Raw genomic sequence first — 19,148 nt, 5'->3', positions numbered from 1 at the left:
AATTCACATATACCTTTTACTTTATCTCTGGTTGCCTCCTGTTAACATAATTGTTTGGTAACTACCAAGAATTTGTCAGTAATTTATCACAAATTGTCAGGGGCTTCCTGTGCCGAAGATGTGTCATCTGAAAAAAGTGCCCCATCTTCCAAATAGGAACAATCAGAAGGGTTTAGCAAATTACTTTTTTGAATCCAGTCTCTTTCTTATGTTTTATTTTAGGTTGGCCAGAGTAGTTATCTGCCTAATAAATTTGAAGTAATTAAGGATTAATTAATGAACACGGTTACACATAAAATGGTTCATGGCATTAAGTTTATGGAGACACACACTAAATTTGTGTTAGTTAGAAGACAGAAGAAGATCCTTTCTTTCATTCAGTATTTGTTGATCATCTACCCTGTGCCAGGCATTGTACCCAGGAATACATGCAGTCGTCACCCTGACCTTGTGGTCTTGTGGGTGAGCAAGTTGTATTTTAAAGAAGATATTCAGAGATTTTCCCAAAGACAGAATATACAAGATAAAGGATGTAGAAGAGAGAGTATGCATTTGAGAGTCATTAGCTGATAGATAGATGAAACTGAATGAACGGGAACAGGAAGAATAAGACAAAATTAGCAAAATCCATAAAACAGAGCCTTGGCTTGTAGACATTGCCTCCAGCTAAGGAGTAGGAAGAACTAAGGGGTACAAATCAAATGCAACTTGGATCTCAAACAAAGGTGTCAAGAGAGAAAATAATCACATTGCTTAGTTAAACCTTACTGCATTCACATTTTGGTAACAAGCACTCGCCAAGCCTTGCCATTCTTGCCTCCCTCCTTACAACAAGCTTGTTGAGGAGGTTCTGTTTTTATCCCCATTTTATAGATGAAGAAGTGAAGCAATACTTCTAAGGCTACAGAACTGGTAGGTATCTAAGCAGGATTCAAATGCAAAGTGATTCCTGATTGAATTTGTCAAGAAGAATCTGAGTCCTTAGAGCAACTGTTGGTGAGATATGCTTAGATCTTAAGAGCCATTTTGCATGTGGATTTTCTTGCCTTTATGTTTAGACATTAGTCACATCTACTACTTCACTTGTTTGCTTAAGTTTTCTGCTGATTTTCCAAAACCCTAAATGCCCAGACCCCCATCTGCCCCTTTATACAGCTTTGTCCCAGTGCAAGTAGACAGGGTCCTGCACACAGCAGGGCCCTCTGCTCTGGGTTTAATGCTTTGTAATCACCATCTTGCATTTTTAAAAGTTGTATCTTTGTGTTTTAAATAAATTCCAATAAGGCAATGGAGGCTGTGCCTGGAGCTTTAACATTCGATTCACCTATGGTTCTGCCTCGCAGGTTCTCCAGTTCCTGCCCAGCTTCCCCATCCCTGCCCCAGCCCAATGACCACTTTCTGGCCCATTTCTCACCCACCAAAGGACTTGGGTGCAGGGGTGAAATACTCAGAATCAGTCTGGGTACCTTTGAGACTCTGCATACATGCATCACCGAGCCTAAGGGAGCATGACATGAAAGAGTAAATAGAATTTCACCGTGACAGGTTGAGAGATATACCACTGAAGAAGAAAGGAAAAAGGTTGTTTACTCCTTTTGAATGGAAGTTTCTCACATTTTAACTTTTCATTGAATTCTGCAAATTATGTAGTCATGCTTTTTATAAGGGTTTCCAGTACAAAGGCCCTCAAGCAGCATACAGGGTAACATGAATGAGTCAATTGAATTGGGTAGACACTGGGACAATATATATCCCTCCAAAAAGAAAGGCCACCACTCCAGTTCTAGCCAATCCTTCCTACAAAGGAAACTGAAACTAAAATCGCTGTATCTTCTGATTTTTCAAGTAAATGTGAATTTTTATATGAAACATCCAAATTCTTAAAATGTCAATAATTGACATTTTAAAATCGTCAAAATATGAGGAAGACCAAATAAAATATCTTTGAGGACCAGGTAAGGCTGGCCCATGGGCCTCTAGTTTGCAGCCTCTGAATCTCTGATTTATTACAAATGCTGTTTTAAATATTATCTCCTCTACTAGACTTGGCTCTGTGAGAAAATATGCCAAGTATTTGTGATTTGCTCTTGAATCTCCAGAACCTGATAATTCTTGACAAGTAATAGAAACCAATGTTATGAAATAAAAGCCTAGTTACCTTGATCTATAACTGCTACCTGACAAGAAATGCTTAGGTAGGTATTTTTTATATTATTGAGTATTTTCAACATAGTGAATATTTATGCATATATACATGAAAATCATTATATTACCAAAACTTATACTCAACATTAGACAATTATTTCAGTGGTTTTATAATATGAAACATGTCTTTTATTTGGCAAAGTGCAAAGATCCAAGCACAAAGCATCATTTTCATCAAAGGGCTTAAGTATTAATATTCCTGAATGTCATGAATTTCTACACATAAAAGTTTAGAATTACATTGGGAAAGAAACATCAATGAACCAGGCTTTGAAAAACTCCTAGGTCAATAGGTAAAAACAAAACAAAACAAAACAAAAAAACCCCACAACCTTTAAAAGTACACTTAAAAGCTAAAAAAACAAAACAAAACATAAAACTAGTAAAAAATAATCAAAAGGTACCACATATATTTTTATTATAAACTTAGAATTTCAATAATAATTATAGATTATGAAATTTTCAAATATCCAGTCAGAAAATTAATGCTTCTCTTAAATATTGTGCAGTGAATTTGATGTAACAAAACAACACTTAGCTCAGAGTCAAGATTCTTGGCAAGTCCTCAACTTACTTATTTGGTTATATAACTTGACAGATTACTTACATTCTCTGGACTTTAATTTATTGGTAAATTAAAGATCATCTAACAGTTCTGGGGGTTTCTCCATTTCTACTGTTTTATGATAATATAGGTACCGCATTATTTTGAGTGATTTTTTTTTCTTTCAGTCATTCAGCATATTTTAATTGAGTGAGAGAATGAGAAAAAAATAGGAGTTAAGGATAATTGAACAATTTCTGGCATGAGCAGCTGGAGGCATGGGATGGCCATTTACTGGTTGGTGAAGACTGGGTAGAACAGGGTTTGTGGTGACTAGGAGCTCATTTGGGATATGCCAAGTTTACATGGTGATTTCAGGTATGCAGTAAGATATAAGAATCTGGGACTTAAGAGAGAGGTTCAGGTTAAAGACACAAATTTTGATAAATAGTACTTTTATCATGATGAGCACTGAGTAATGTATAGAATTGTTAAACCATTATATTGTATACCTGCAACTAATATAACACTGTATGGTAACTATACTGGAATTAAAATTTAAAAATTAATTAAAAAGTTGTAAATTGTCAACATATAAATAGTACTTAAAACTGTGAGACTGAACAATGCCAACAAAGAGTTGAGTGTTCAGAGCAAAGGAATTAACATACAGATTACAACTGGGGATGTTTCCATGTCAACAGTCAAAAACAATGGTGGAACCAGCCACAGAGTTAGAGAAGGAATGGCCAGTAAGGTAGGAGGATGCCAGGAGAGAGAGTATGATTTCCTGACATCTAGGGTGAGAAAGTATTCAGGGGGAAGTGATCAGCATGCCTAATGCTGCTGAAAGTGGAATGAGGACTAAGTAACTTTGGATTTATCAGTGTAACAGTCACCGGTGATACTGACGAGAATTCCCTAGAGTGGATGGAGACTAAACCTAAGTGGAGTGGTTAAGAGGAAGAGCAAGAAAAGGAACTAAAAACACTATCTATAGAAAACTCTTTTGAGAAGTTTCACCATGAAAGGAAGCAGAGAAATAGGGTGGAAGCTATCGAGGGAAATAGGGTCATGTGGGGGCCATTTCTAAAGATGGGAAGAAAATGGCTTGTTTGGGTGCTAATCGGAATGCTCTGGCAACAAAGAAATACTGATAATGTAGGAAGAAGGGGAGAGAATTGCTTGAGTGATACTTCTAAGTAGATGAGAGGAGATGAGTCTGGTATACGGAGAGAGAAGCTCATCTTAGCTGGAGAACGAACAGCTTATCTTCAGAAATAGGAGAGAAGGAAGAGCAAAAGCAACAATGTTAGCAGGTGGGAAGTCATTGGGTGACATATAAATTAGTTTATTATTGTAGTAATTTTTTAAGGTAGTAGCTAAGATTTGGGGGTTGCTTAACAGGTGCCAGAAACTTTAAAAAATATTACCTATATTCTTTAATTCTTGCAACACTCATAAAAATAATTTGATGTATTTAATGGATGAAGAAGTAGAAAGTTGAAAACACTTGTGCACTATCAAGCCCAGTCCAGCAGCAGAGCCTGACTTCTGACCCTGGTGGTCTGAGTTGAGAGCCTGTTCTAACTACTATGCTGTCTTGCTTCTGTTCTTTCCAGGAGAAAAAATCACTAATCTTAATCTGTACAGATAATTTTTTGCTGTCATCCTTTTAACAAAATGCTAAGTTTTATTAGACTCTAATTGGTGGTATTATAAGATAACTTTATGAAAATCAATCCTGTAGATATCTGTTAAAGTTTTATTATGGAAATTGTACCTTAGGCAAAAATTAAGAACTACCATGTATTCATAAATTACACTTGAAAAATTACTTAACTTTATCATAAATCTGGTGATGCTCATACCCACAGTGAAAGTGAGATAGGGACAGAAAGAAGAGATTCACATTTCCCCTGTGGGAACATTGGGGCATATGATTATTGAATGGAATGGCCTGAGAAATAGTATTGCTTACAGCGTGTTTGGTCCCTTGCCTGCTTTCTCAGTGCTTATAAGTTAAATCTATGTACATGAGTCTTTGTTGCATTTATAGATGTATTTTTAAAAAATAGTACAGTATATACCATGGGTCTTGAAGTTTACTGGAAAACTGCTATGTTCACCTTGTTTACTTCAGGATAGAAGTGCATCGCCTCTTCCCTTTTCTGGATTTCTGTGCTCTACTCAGGCTTCAGTGGACTCAATATCCACTCCTTCTGTCTTCTCAATCTTAGATAAGGCACAAAATTTAAATGACAGGCGCTCTCTGATGCCGATGTATTGGTAATTTCAGATCATCAGGATCTATGGCCTATGCAGCTTATTCTTAAATGCTCAGCATATTTGTAGGCCAGAGTCCTGAGATTACAGGTTTTTTTAAGGCCAAAAGGCAAAATATGCCCAAGGGATACAAGTGTGTGACTCCTCCAGGTTCATCATAACCCCCAATTCAAAACTTCTGTGCTACAACAAACACAGAGCTTGTTTGATTAATGGATTTAGTTCCTGGAAACTGTCTTAGCAGAATTTACTTAAGGCTTTCCACTTTGTGCTACAAAATGAGAAGTTTAACCAGGATATCGGTTGATGCATTTCCTTTGCCATTTTTCTAAAAGCAAGACTGGAAAGTTTTATGACACTGCGTTCTTCGGCTGGCAGGATTTAAACAAACAAGGTTCCCTTGACACAAGAAAAGGTTGCCTTTGTTCTGATGGCAGCTTGTTTTGAGTTGAGCAGTATACTCATTTCTAATGCATCTAGAAGGTGCCAAGAACAGTCACTTACCTTGGACGATAGTTCAGTGGACACTATCATGATTGCATCTTAAGATTCATGTCTAGTCTTTGTGTGAATACCCCTGGGGCCTTAAACTGCTCTGAAGGCACAGACTGCTCTCTGTGCAACCTTTCTCTAGGGACATCATAAATCCAGTTCCCATTTGCCCTACCAGTACCCATTATTTCTAGTTTTGACCTTGCCTCTTAGCTTTTGGCTCTCGCTCACACATAGTCTGTACCTTCTTATTTCCCTCCCTACCCCTGCTTACCTCGTTCTCTATCCCTGCTATGGTAACTACCCAATAAGTTTTTTTATTGGGTTTTTTCCCCCTCATGGTTTCAGTCTCAACATGATTTCCATGTATTCTTTTTTGTTTTTTAAGATTTTATTTATTTATTTGAGAGAGAGAGAGAGCATGAGAGGGAAGAAGGTCAGAGGGAGAAACAGACTACCCATGGAGCTGGGAGCCCGATGTGGGACTCGATCCTGGGACTCCAGGATCGTGACCTGAGCCGAAGCCACTTGCGTAACCAACTGAGCCACCGAGGTGCCCCAATTTCCATGTATTCTTGCCTTGTCCAAGTCCTTCAGTCATGTCAGCCCCTCTGCTCCTCCCTTCCAGTCCCCGTACAATAACCTATAGTCAGTTTATAACATCTGTTTATGGGACTTGATATCACCAAATGATGCACCCCTCCCAGACTTATCCTACAAAGCTTTGCACAATCGGTGTTTAACTACCTGCTGGCCATGCAGCTTCCTTGAACTCCATCTTCACAGGATTCCCTTTAAATGCTCAGTCAACAATACAGCTGTGAATGAATATGATCTTCTCACCAGACATGAACTCTGTTGCCTCTAGACTCTTATTCCTTCTAAACATGTTTTGTCAGGTCCCAGATTTTTATAGCACTTATCAGACTCCCTTATATGGTAAGTATTACTTTACACCTCTTACTTTCCTTTCTATATTTTAAGCCCCTTGAGAGTAGCAGTCAGGAGTTAGAAATATAAGTGTCACCCATACGACTCACTTCCAAAAAGTTGTCTCTGGCTAACGAATGACTATGTGTCTCTTGATGGCAGTGAAGAAAGGAGGGAAAGTGATAAAAGGGAAATAGGTTAGCATTTATTAAAGTAATATAAATACAGATTGATTTTTTTTTATTCCTGGATTGGAGCCAAGAGATGGATGATAAAGATGGCCAAAGGGTTAGGAAGGCTCAGAGGGCATTCTGAGTAGCTGGGGAAGACATTTCAAGGCAGCCAGGCCTCAGTGGGTGTTTTTCATTCCCAGATTATTCATCTAGCACATCATTAGCCTATATGCTGGAGTATGTCCAGATATTTGGAGGCAATGGGCAGGTGTCCATGATCTATGACCAAAGATGGCCACATGTATTATACTCATACAAAGAAGTTTAGCTGTGAAGTATGTGGAGAGAAAGCCTGATCATTGACCAAACCCTCCAAGTTATGCTGTTCAAATTGTAGAACTGTGCCTGAAGGAATGGGCCTTCACTCAGAGGGCACCTAGGTAGTGGTATGTGGGCTGATATAGGACGTAGGTCCATCAAAGCAAAAAGGACTCTGAGAAGGAATAGCAAAATTGGCCACTGCCAGCCCCTAACTGCAAACACATTGGCCCTTCTGTGGGACCTGAGCACAGTATCAAAGCCCTCTTGGCTATGTGTTGGTCTCTTTCTCACAACCTTGGGGACTTTATCGTCCTCCTTAGAGGCCGTTCTAATTGTTTAGCTTCATAGTGAGCATCTTCTTCACTGAGGTGAATCCTAGAAGCTGGGCTCATTTTTTCTCTCTTCTTTGCATAAAGTTTAATGGGCATGCAATCTTTACGCTTTTCTTTTCTTCTATGCCTGAAAAGTTGTGATAACAAAAATAACAATGGCTGTAAGCTTGTGTGGAGTTAATTATTTTAAATGATCAAAGAAGACCAAACACCTGAGAAGAAAATGGCTCAGAAATTGGAAAGAAAGCATTCTGCTCTGCGGCAGTTGGTTGGTATTTGGCTCTTTTATTTTCCTCCTGGGTAACATAAGAGCCATTGAGCTCAGGGGACGTGAACATCCTGTACAGGAAATAGATGGCGTATGGAGGGGGTGGGGGTGGACACCTGGCAGTCGTTCTTTGAATCCTTCAGTGAGCCTCACTTGAATATGTTATAGAAGCAAGTAAAGGGCTGGAAAACAGGCTCTGCTTGGATGGCTTCCAGGACACTTCACAAAGCTCAGGAAAAGCTCAGCTAAGCCACATGCATTTTATGTTTTCCTAAGGAAAGATTCTGCTTTTTGGTCTCCGGGTTAAGGAGTTTCAGCAAGTTTTTATAGAGACAATAAAACATTCTCTTTATAGTCCCCTCTGTCAGTGAAAGGAGCCCAGAGGGATAGAATTGAGGATGTGGGCACTTAAGTGTCTGCTGAGCCGATTAGCTCCCAGAGAGGTGTTTGTAAAGTGACTATATGGTGGAGAACCCGTAGCCACTTAGCTTCACTGTGTGTGTGTGTGTGTGTGTGTGTGTGTGTGTGTGTGTGTATAAAATCTTAGTTGAAACTTGAAGTAATTAAACTCAGAAAACTGGATGTGTGCATTTCAGGTCTTCTTATTTTGACCAGATGGCCCAAAATGAACACCAGTTCATCCCTACCAGAAAATGGGCTTTATCTTGAGAACAAAGTAAGCACCATGGAAACTGTGAAGTAGAGAGAGGCAGGAAGGTGAGGGGAAATGACAATGGTCTTAAGATTGTCAAGAGCTGTAGCTTTTTTTTCTCCACCCAAAAATATTTTTGAAGAGAAAACCAAAGCATTTGCTGTTCCTTTGTGAGAATGATTTGGAAAGCTCATTGGAGCAAAAAGGCCATTTATGAACTGACTCCAGCCTTTCTTTGACCTGTCATACACCATTGTGTTTATTTGAAAACCTGAGATTTACAGTGAGTGAATATTAACAGGGACCGGAACCTGTAGTCATTGCAATTTGCATTTGCCAGTGCAGTTTTTTCTGTATCTGCTCAACTTAAATTGTTTCTTGGCCAGAAAAAAATGTGATGTTAGCTTTCTCACTTATATTTTTCTATAGGAATCTTCCTACTATCTTTAAGGCATTCTGCCTCACTCACAAACTTGTATTTTTTATGGTTTAGAATTAATGTTTTATTATACTGTCATTTGCCTTAAATTTTAGCCACAAAAACTGTATATAATTATAGTAAATGGAGACACTGAATATTTTTGACATTAGGCAAGCAGCTAACAATGCCCCTAAGTTTAAAATATCAGTGTATTTTTTCCAGGTTTTCAGTTTAATTCTATTAAGATTAGAAATCAGACTCATTTTTTTCTTTATGTGATTGCAATTTATGAGTAAGAATCAACTCGTTAAATAAGTATGAGGATAGATTTTGAAGTAGGTAGGGAAATTATCCTGGTGCTAATGAAGAAATGTGCAAAGAAAGATCTTCAAGAAGAACCAAGAGCTATATTAAATTTTAGCTGTCACTGAGTGTCTTTCAAGAGAAGCGTGCCCTTAAGTTAATTTTCCACTTTCTAACTAGGAAGCACATATCACACCCTTGACCAACTTACTGATCACTTGACACAAGAGAGTATGATGCAAGGTTCCTAAACTACCCGCACATGCTATGTATAAAGCCATATAGATCAGGTACTTGAACAGAGTAGGGACAACCTAGCTCTACTTCAGCCTAATAAGGCAGCGCCACCTACTGCACACAAGCTTTATTTATGTTGGAGATTGTTGAATAGAAACTGGTCTCTACAGACCTAAGCGCAAAACAAAATCATGCTGCCATCTATTCTCTTCTAAGATGTAAATCTCAGTCAATTTATTGAAATATTTGTTTTCCTAGTGTATATACGTATGTGTCAGTAAATCAATATATGTATGTAAACATTCATACTGGGAATTATAGAGTGGGAGAAAAATAGGAGATAGAAGAATGTAAATATGAAAAAAAAAGGAATATGGACTATTCCTTTCAGATGTCTACTGATGTGTCTTTTATTCTGAAAAGAAGACTTATGTACCTTCATAAGCCCTTTTACATATACTTATGACATAAAAATCAATAATTAGCCCATGCTTGTTTTAAATAACCGTTGTCCAAATTTCATTGTAGGCTGCCCACAAGTGAGTCCTTCATTAAATGATTACAGATTTAATAGGCCTTCATTGTATTCCCCTTTGTCTGGTGCTTTTTTTATTCCTATCGTAACATGTAATTCTACAATATTTTAAAATAATAACTCATTACGTATTTTGCATTATAGCATCACATAAGCATTTACATAAAGTATTAACAAGAGTGCATCTTATTATTAAGTTGGGGTCATTAATTATTCTTTCAACCATTTTGGTTTATTTCATTTAATCTATTACAACACAAAATAAAATAACTAAGTGATGGTAGATAAGGTACAATAGTGATTATGATTGTTTGTATCATTCCCTGTAACTCTTCCAAGGTCTGAACTGGTTATTGACCATTTACATCATTCATGGTGAAACTTACACTGTTGTGCTGAGAAGATCATATCATTTCAGAGCCTGAATTAAAATTAATTTTCAACATACATTCATATCTATTAAATTTCATTGCCATACTACTATTAATTTATTTGTATGTTAATGAAATGTCACACAGTCTGGAATGTGTAGGATTTGACATTTATCAGGGCCTTGATTTCCAAATAAACTAAAATATAACTTTTTCCCATATCATATGCCAACATCATGATTATATACTTGAAACAAGTCAAGTATCTAGACATACAAAAAACACAGACGGTTTCAGTTTTGTACCTGATTTGAAGAAAGCCTATTTGAATTGTCAAACACTTGGTTTTTTTCATATTTGCCTATATCTTTATAAACGTTTGTTATGGGGCACCTGTGTGGCTCAGTTGGTTAAGTATCTGCCTTCAGCTCAGGTCATATTCCCAGGGTCCTGGGACGGAGCCCTATGTCAGGCCCCTGTTCAGTGGGGAGTCTGCTTCTCCCTCTGACTACTGCTCTCCCTGCTTGTGCTTTCTCTCCCTCTCTCTCTCTCACCCCTCTCTCTGTCTCTCTCAAATAAATAAAATATTTTAAAAATATAAATAAATAAAAACCAAAAACTTTTGTTATATTTATTATAACTTTACTCATTCAATTAAAACTGATTGGGGCACCTGGGTGGCTCAGGTCATGATCTCAGGGTCCTGGGATCAAGCCCCACAGACTCCCTGCTCAGCAGGAAGCCTGCTTCACCCTCTCCCACTCTGCTTGCTTGTGTTCCCTCTCTCGCTCGCTCTCTCTCTCTCTACCAAATAAATAAATCTTAAAATAAAATAAAATAAAATAAATAAAAATAAAACTGATTGAATATCTGCTATATGTGAGACTCTATGCTAGGCTCGGGTATTATAACATAAATTCCTTGCTGTCAGTGAGCAACCTTTCTTTACAATGTTTAAAGTAGGGCAGGAAGGGAGTGAATGATGGGATGGAATTAGATTAGATTAGAAAGTCCCCTCCAGGGACTCTGGGGACACTGTTAAGAAAAGGTTCAGGTAGGGCATGACTGGAAGGAGAGGGATAGTAATGGATCCAGAGAAGCCAAGTGATGAAGACAGAGGGCCTGGGGACAGTAACTGTCGGGTGCGTTCTACAACAGTAGAACTAATTCAATGTCCCCAAAATGTGAGGATCATAGAAGAAGTCCAGGAAAACTGGTTTCCAGCCTGGAAGGAGTTTGGTGACACTACCCGCTAGGCCACAGGCGGTCCCCAGACTGGAGGTGAGCAGGCCAGAGAGGAGTTCTACTGTACATACGGTAAGTATGCCCAGCAGAGAGATCCAAAGGCGGCTGACGGCAGACATCTGGAATTCAAAGAGATTTGGATCAGACCTCTTCAAATCGAATCATTGTGAATCCTTAATAGTATGGGTACCTTGACTAAGAAGAATAACCTGGTTCCATCCCCAAGACCTTCATCTGTCCCCCTGTTCTTACACCCCCTTCCTCCCTGCAGAGGACTGGTATGAACAGCTGTATCCCCTCATCCGTACCCTGAAGGACTGCATGGGAGAAGTGGTGAGCCGAGCCAAGCAGTCCCTGACCTTCGTGCTCCTTCAGGAACTTGCGCACAGCTTGCCCCAGGGCTTGATGCTGACGCTCAGAAGGGACATCGTCTTCAGCCAAGCAGTAGGTGCCTCTCGGGAGCACAGCATGGGTCTGGGTGGCTAAAAGGTATCCTTGGTGATGGTAGAGGTCTTCTTTTGGTAGTTTCATTTTTTTTTTTAAAGGGATTCCTTACTTGAAGTTTTAGTATCCGTTTTCCTAATCCATAATAAACATGAACTGAACGGAAACAGCTTATGAGATCTTAAGGATTTATTTCTGCAGAGAGGTGGCCAAGTCTCTGAAATGTATGCTCTGTTTCACAGTGCAGAGAATCAGGGAAGAAAAGGCCTCCCACCCTGTCATCATATTATGCCCTGAGGTCTCCACACAGCATACGGTAGAAGGAAAGGGGTGGCTGCCTTGCACCTAGGTGGTGGCCGAGGCCGGCAGAAGGGATCTGTTTGCCATCTCCCATTTCTACAGCTCTCTAAGGCATCCCAGGACAGGGCCTCATAATGGTCTCTTATACGTTTTGTTTGTCTATAAAATAAGTTTGCAGGGCAGTAATGCTTAGAGGCAAGATTTAACAGGACCATCAGCCAACCCTGTCTCATGACATCGAGGCTGGTGTCCATCACAGTGGTTGTCCTGGGGGCCTTTCTTTTCCCTTCTGCCTCAACACCCACAACTGAGTTTTATAGACCTACACGTGGAGGAAGCGAGACCGAAGGAAAGGGAATATTTTAACCAAACTGTCCATGCCCTCCACTAGTTCATGAATGTTTCACATACTTGAAAAATTTTAATTAATTCTGTGATGCCTCAAAAATCTTAAGGATTTTTCAATTAAAGTTTGCTGACTCCAGTCAATTTCTTCAATGACTTCTTTTTCTTTTATTCTAGCTTGCTGGATTGGTTTGTGGTTTTATCATTAAATTACACACAAGTTTGCATGACCCTGGGTTCCTACAGCAGCTTCACACAGTGGGATTGATAGTGCAGTATGAAGGACTGCTAAGTACATATAGTGAGTATCGCTGTAGTACATGTTAAACTCATACTCTCATTCATAAGGATATTTGATCTATAGATTCTGCAGTTAAACATAAAAATGTGGAATAAACCTCGATGACCTAAGCATTACAGAAATAATGTAACTTTCAGTTCTCTGCATTCATTGACCTTGTAACTGTATTCTTACCCCCATTATGTTTTGAAAATGGAATTATAGATTATTTCATGGAGTATGAATAGTGGAGTCTGAGCAGACATCTGGCTTTTTAATATAAAAGGCTCTCTCTGCCAACATAGTTTCAATGACTGGATTTTTAAAGTCCCAACTCTCTAATGTGTGGAACTGCACTATTTAATACATAGCCTGGTGTGGCTATTCAGCACTTGACATGTGTCTAGTCCAAATCAATATGTACTAAATATGCACACCAGGTTTCAAAGACTAGTAAAAACTAGTTTTATAAAAAAAATGAATAATTTGACATTGATTTTTAACTGAAATGATATTTGGGATATACTGAGTCAGAGTAAAATATATTATTAATATTAATTTCATATTTATAAATTTTACTCTTTTAAAAATATGGCTATCAAGAAATTTAAAATTGTTTATGTAATCTGCATTATATTTCTATTGGATAGTGTGGATCTATCTCTATTTCTAGAAATCAAATATCATGCCTGTCAATGGAAAGAGAGCTGCATGATACTCTGTTTCCTAAAGGAGTAAAACTTCTCTGTAGTCTTCCTGCAATTGTATACATTTTTCTTTTCCCTTAAAGGGTACTTGGACTGCTGGAGTCCACTGAAATGGTTCTTATTTCACTGGTGAAATTCTTCAACCTCTGAGGAAAAGCGTTTAGAGTATATTCACTGCATTCAGAAACTCATTCACTAAAATGCTAGAACAAATCCCAGCAGGGAGATGTAGTACCAAATGACATTTTCTTTAAATAGTATGTTTGTAACAATGCTCCTTTTCCCTCGTGTAGGTGATGAAATCGGAATGCTAGAGGACATGGCTGTTGGCATTTCAGATTTGAAGAAAGTCGCATTTAAAATAATTGAAGCCAAATCCAATGATGTCTTGCCAGTTATAACAGGAAGGCGGTAAGTGGTGCCCATTTCCTTGGGACCAGGCTTTGTTAGATATTTGTTTTAACTCCTGACAGAGGAGCCAAAGAGAATTAAGGTTTGGTTTGGAAAATTTTCTTCTGTTCCTTTTTTCCCGATTTGGTGGAGAAATGAATGTAAGTGACAGAACAGGTGAAAATCTTGAAAAACGAGAAGGTTCATGAATGTTTATAAATGTGTGCGATAGTGAGGTGAGCATGGTGATGGTCTCCCATGAAATATGAGGGATTTCGAAAGACTAGCAGGCACGAGAAGAACACTTTTCTCTTTCTTACTATCTAGTCCAAAGCTCTAGGTGTTTTTACTTTTGTTGGAATCATTTGGTTAATAGAGTCATAATTCCTGAAATGACTTTAAATTAAATTCTGTTAAAAGCAGCAACATTTTAGAAAAGATCTATTTCTGTGTCAGGGGCATGTACGACCATTTTTCTTAATTATTATTTTTTTTAAATTTTTTATTTTTTATAAACATATACAACTCACTCACAGACTGAAATTTCCGAGAATGTTTTTAAATAAATAGCTTCGAAGGTCAGTGAATGATAGGCAAAATATCAGAAATAATTAAGAAAAATGATGGTGCATAGAGTAGACCTTCAACAGAAGAGTTATATCCTGTGGTAAATCATTTTAGTCAGAACCTACCAAATTATAACCATTCTGGCATTAGCACTTTTCAGTGCTGCATGAGGATATTTGAAATTTGAAACATTCTTAGATCATAATGAAAAAATATGAATGTGCAAAGAGAAAATCCTTTTCGTGGTGGAGAGAGTTGGAAAAGAAAGTAAGTATAAAAGTTCAAACTGAACTTGCTTTCTTGTCTATAGTAAACATGCGTTATTTTAAACTTTGTATAAAGGTTGCCCAGAGAAACGTGACTGAATGAAAGGTGACTATTTCATATACATAAAGAAAAAATATCCTCATAAAACTAAATATATCAACTGTGAACTAATGCTTAATTAGTTTCTTCACTGGAAGAAAGAAGAATAAAATTGTTCATATACACACCTGGAAAATAGTACCATTCTATATGATCAAAAGTGGGAAACTGATACTTTTATCACAATTGATATGGGAAGTTTACCAGGCCATTTGGTATAGCAGAGGACGGACGCCTTTTCTGAGGGAGTCTGTAGGCTATATCTGAATTCAGATACCAGAATTCAGAAACCAGATGTGAATGGAACTCACAGAATATGGCAAAGTGAGCAGTTTGGTAAACCCTCTCTCCAAACAGCAACATTGCAATTGGACAGAATTGCCAAAAAACAATGAACTTGAGACCGAGGAAATAAGTCAAATGTGCACACAACCTTACAAGTACTTATAATGAAAAACCAGTGGATATTGATTAAGACACATACATGGTATCTGTGGCACTCTTGCCCAGAGTTGCTCCCATAAAACCCAGTTCAGTCAACACAGTTTTAAGGGGTTAATACAGGCTGAAGGACCAGCAGTTTCACTACCAGAGGGGCTGACTTGATTTCGATTGGAAAGCAGGAAAAAAAAAAACACACTCCTAAAAAGTTGCTGGAAACAGTGGTGATTTAGATGACAATTTCATTCACAATAGCGTCAAAAAGAATAATTACATCATACCAAATATAACAAAGTACTCTAAGAATTGTACACAGAACACACAAAATCGTGCTTAGAGAAATTAATAAGATCCAATAAATGGAAAGACAGGCCGTGTTCCTAGATTAGGATACTCAATATTGTTTGGATGGCAGTTCTCCACAAACCAATCTATAGATTCAGTGCAATTGCTGGCTAAATCCCAGTAGTCTTTTGTGCAGAAATTGGCAAACTAAACCTAAAATTTGTATGGAAATGCAAAGGACCCAGAATTCCAAAAACAATTTTATAAAAGGGCAAAAGAAGACTTATACTTTCTGATTTCAAAACTTAATATAAAACCACAATAATGGAGACCCTCCAGTATGGGCATAAGTATACACATATAGATCAACGGAACAGACTTTAGAGCCCAGATGTAAATTATTACCTTTAGGGTCAATTGATTTTTGACAATATGTGCCAAAGCAATTCATTGGAGAATAAAGAGACTTTTCAAAAACTGTTGCTGTGATAATTGGTTATCCATACACAGGAAAGTCATTTAGAACCTCAGTTTATACCATGCACAAAAACTAACACACAACGGATCATTGGTCTAAATGTAAGAGCTTAAGCTCTGAAATTTCTAGGAGAAAATATGTATTAAGTTGGGTTAGGGAAAGAGTTCTTAGATAGGACCAGAAATTCTAGTTTCATAAAATACACAATTTGATAGGTAGGATTTAATCGAAATTACAAACTATTAAGAAGCAAAAATATCATTATATCACTAAGTAAACGAAAAAACAAGCCACATAATTGGGAAAATATAGGCAAATCATATATCTGATAAAAGACTTGCATCCAGGGGGAGCGTGGTGTCTCAGTGGGTTAATCCTCTGCCTTCAGCTCAGGTCATGATCCCAGGTCCTGGGATCCAGCCCTGCATCAGGCTGTCTGCTCGGCAGGGAGCCTGCTTCCCTTCCCCTCTCTCTCTGCCTGCCTCTCTGCCTACTTGTGATCTCTGTCTGTCAAGTAAATAAATAAAATCTTAAAAAAAAAAAAAACTATTAAAAAAAGTAGGCAAAGGATTTGAATAGATGTTTTGCCAGATAAGATATATGAATGGCTATACACACATGGAAACATGGTCAACATCATTAGTCATTAGGAGAATGCAAATTAAAACCACAATTCAATACCACTTCGCTCACAGTGGAAATCATCACAATCAAAAAGTCAGACAATAAAAAGTGTTTGCGAGGATGTGGAAAACCTAGAACCTTCATACATTGCTGGTGGGCACGTAGAGTGGTGCTGCCACTCTGGAATCAGTTTGGCCGTTTCTTAAAAAGTTAAACCTAAAATTACTATATGACTCTTAGGTACGTACCGAAGAGAAAACGAAACCATATGTCCACAGAGAAACTAATGCTTGAATGTTGATGGCATTATTCATAACAGTCCAAATTGCAAAGTATCCCAGGTAGCCATCAGCTTGTGAATACATCGGCAAAAACATGGTTAATCTATACAATAGAATGCTATAAATAGGGATAAAAAGGAATAAACTACTGATACAGCCTACAACACAATAACTTCAGAGACGTCACGCTAAATGAAAAATGCTAGATACAAAAGACTACATATTATATGATTCTGTTTATATGAAATAGGTAAAAAAGTAAAATCTGCAGAGATAGAAAATAGATTAGGGGTTTCCCGGGGCTGGCAGTGGGATTGGGGTGTGAGAGCAAACAGGCATGAGAGATTGTTTGTAAAGTGACGGAAGTATTCTGAACCTGGATTATAGTCAGGATTTCACAACTCTATAAATTTGCTAAAACTCTGAATTAGACACTTAAAATGCATGAGTTCATGCCGGTTCTATTTTAATAAAACTGACAAAAAGTTATCATAAAACATTATATAATGTTTCACCTTCAGCGCAACCTTTACACATGGACGGACTCATTAATTATTCTCAGATTCTTGAAAGACTTGAAATAAATAAACATCAGCACTCTGTTAGCTGGGCTTTTTTAAAGGGCACTGAGAGCAATTTTAAAAAGAAAAATAATGTGTCCATTCATCTGAGGGTAGTGCTAATAATAACATCCCTGCTTGCTGGATTCATGGTATTTCCTGGTTCTCTCGTTCCGAGCTCAGGTAAAAAATAAGTCTGAGTCCATCATCTGGAGTAGTTTTGTCTCAGGATGGTTATACTAGACAACTAAAAATATTTCCACAAAGAGACTCACGAATTGTTGAGTGCTTCTTTTCCCAATACATGTATTACAATTTTAGCACTATAGATAACTCCAAAAACACATGGATTTTCATAAATTCTGAGCAAAACTCTTCAACATCTCAATACTCAGTTCACACTGCATTGAGTGATGTCAAGTTTAAAAATATACAAGCAATTCTTCTTGCTGACCATGTTCTGTGAATCCTAATTTAAATTTTCAGCACTGAACATTAGGGGTAATTTTCAATGGAAATTTCCAGTGTGTGGGGGGGAGAAACATTCCTGTGATATGCTCATGTTGCAAAAATGATCATAAACCCCTAAAGGTTACATCTTATGTAATGAAATCATTTCATTTCCATCAAGCCATCACAAACAGGGAGGTTCATCAATAACAGGAACAATCAGGCCATCCTCAAAAATATCTTAAATTATTTGGTTTATTAGCTTCCCTATATTGAAAAATCCATCATTAAATTACTTTTTTTATTCTTGAGATTGACTAGGTTTTAAAAATAATTAAATCAAGAAAATAAATATTGAGTCTCTTAGGCACATAACCCTGGTATACAAACGAACTAAACATTTTTCCTTTCCTAAAGGAACTCAGAGAAATGGAGAATTTTTTTTTAAACTGTAAATAGTTCTTTATGCCAAGTAATTTAATAGTGAAGTGAACAAAATGATTGCCGAATGAATTAATGCCAGAAAATAAGCAGATAGCGGCCCCAAACCTAAATCAGCTCTACATTCCAACTCCTTGTTTCTTTCCAATGACTCTAACATAGCAGTGAGTGAAATAAGCAAGGATTCTTCTCTTTGTCCTCCGCTGTCCACAGTGAACATTACGTGGTGGAGGTGAAGCTTCCCGCGCGGATGTTTGAGGCACTGCCTTTACAGATTAAAGAGGGACAATTGCTCCATGTGTATCCAGTACTTTTTAATGTTGGAATCAACGAACAACAAACTCTGGCAGAGAGGTAAGCTTCAGGTAGAAAGCTGGGACTTCTGTTGTTTTCGGTTGAGGGTTTTTTGAGCAACTCCCACCCACATGGAACTCTTGGGCACATATTGCCTTTGTATCGTAGCAAGTCCTTTGAGATGGCAAAGAGAAATATTCATATTTCAGATTCCTGGCCCACATCAAATTTAAACATGGCAAAGGAATGAGGAAAATATTGAATGCCAATGCCAAATTATTTACATGGATATAAACTTTCTTCATGGTTCCAAACACTGCATGTGTATCCAATTTTAACATGGCTTACATTCATATGTATTTCAACATTGTAGAGACTCAGCCAACTGGGTCAAACTTTTCTGGACCTAAAACACTGTCCATTTTTCCCTTTTGTTTTGTTTACTAAAATAGCTGTTATTGGGGGAGGTTAGCACATCTTTTCGTAATAACTTGCTTAGTCTAACAACAGATGATTGTACACAGTCCTGTGAGTTACTGTCAAAAACACTTTTTTGTATCTTATTACATGGTTCACACAT

At 37.7% G+C, this 19,148-nt stretch overlaps 1 protein-coding gene across 6 annotated transcripts in view; it reads left to right on the top strand.

Moving 5' to 3' along the window:
• Window positions 1-19,148, top strand: part of INPP4B (inositol polyphosphate-4-phosphatase type II B) — an 830,315-nt gene that overhangs the window by 730,982 nt on the left and 80,185 nt on the right. For all 6 annotated transcript variants that reach the window (XM_004768442.3, XM_004768441.3, XM_004768440.3 and 3 more), the window contains 4 exons: window positions 11,587-11,759; window positions 12,582-12,705; window positions 13,685-13,802; window positions 18,488-18,628. In XM_004768442.3, coding sequence (XP_004768499.1) covers window positions 11,587-11,759; window positions 12,582-12,705; window positions 13,685-13,802; window positions 18,488-18,628 — 556 coding nt within the window. The remainder of the gene's footprint in view (window positions 1-11,586; window positions 11,760-12,581; window positions 12,706-13,684; window positions 13,803-18,487; window positions 18,629-19,148) is intronic.

Source organism: Mustela putorius, unplaced genomic scaffold, assembly GCF_011764305.1.
Source record: "Mustela putorius furo isolate JIRA1106 unplaced genomic scaffold, ASM1176430v1.1 tig00000083_pilon_pilon_pilon, whole genome shotgun sequence".
NCBI classification, from domain to species: Eukaryota; Metazoa; Chordata; class Mammalia; order Carnivora; family Mustelidae; genus Mustela; species Mustela putorius.
The sequence above is the reverse complement of the archived record's forward strand: the minus strand, read 5'-3'. Positions and strand labels throughout refer to the sequence as shown.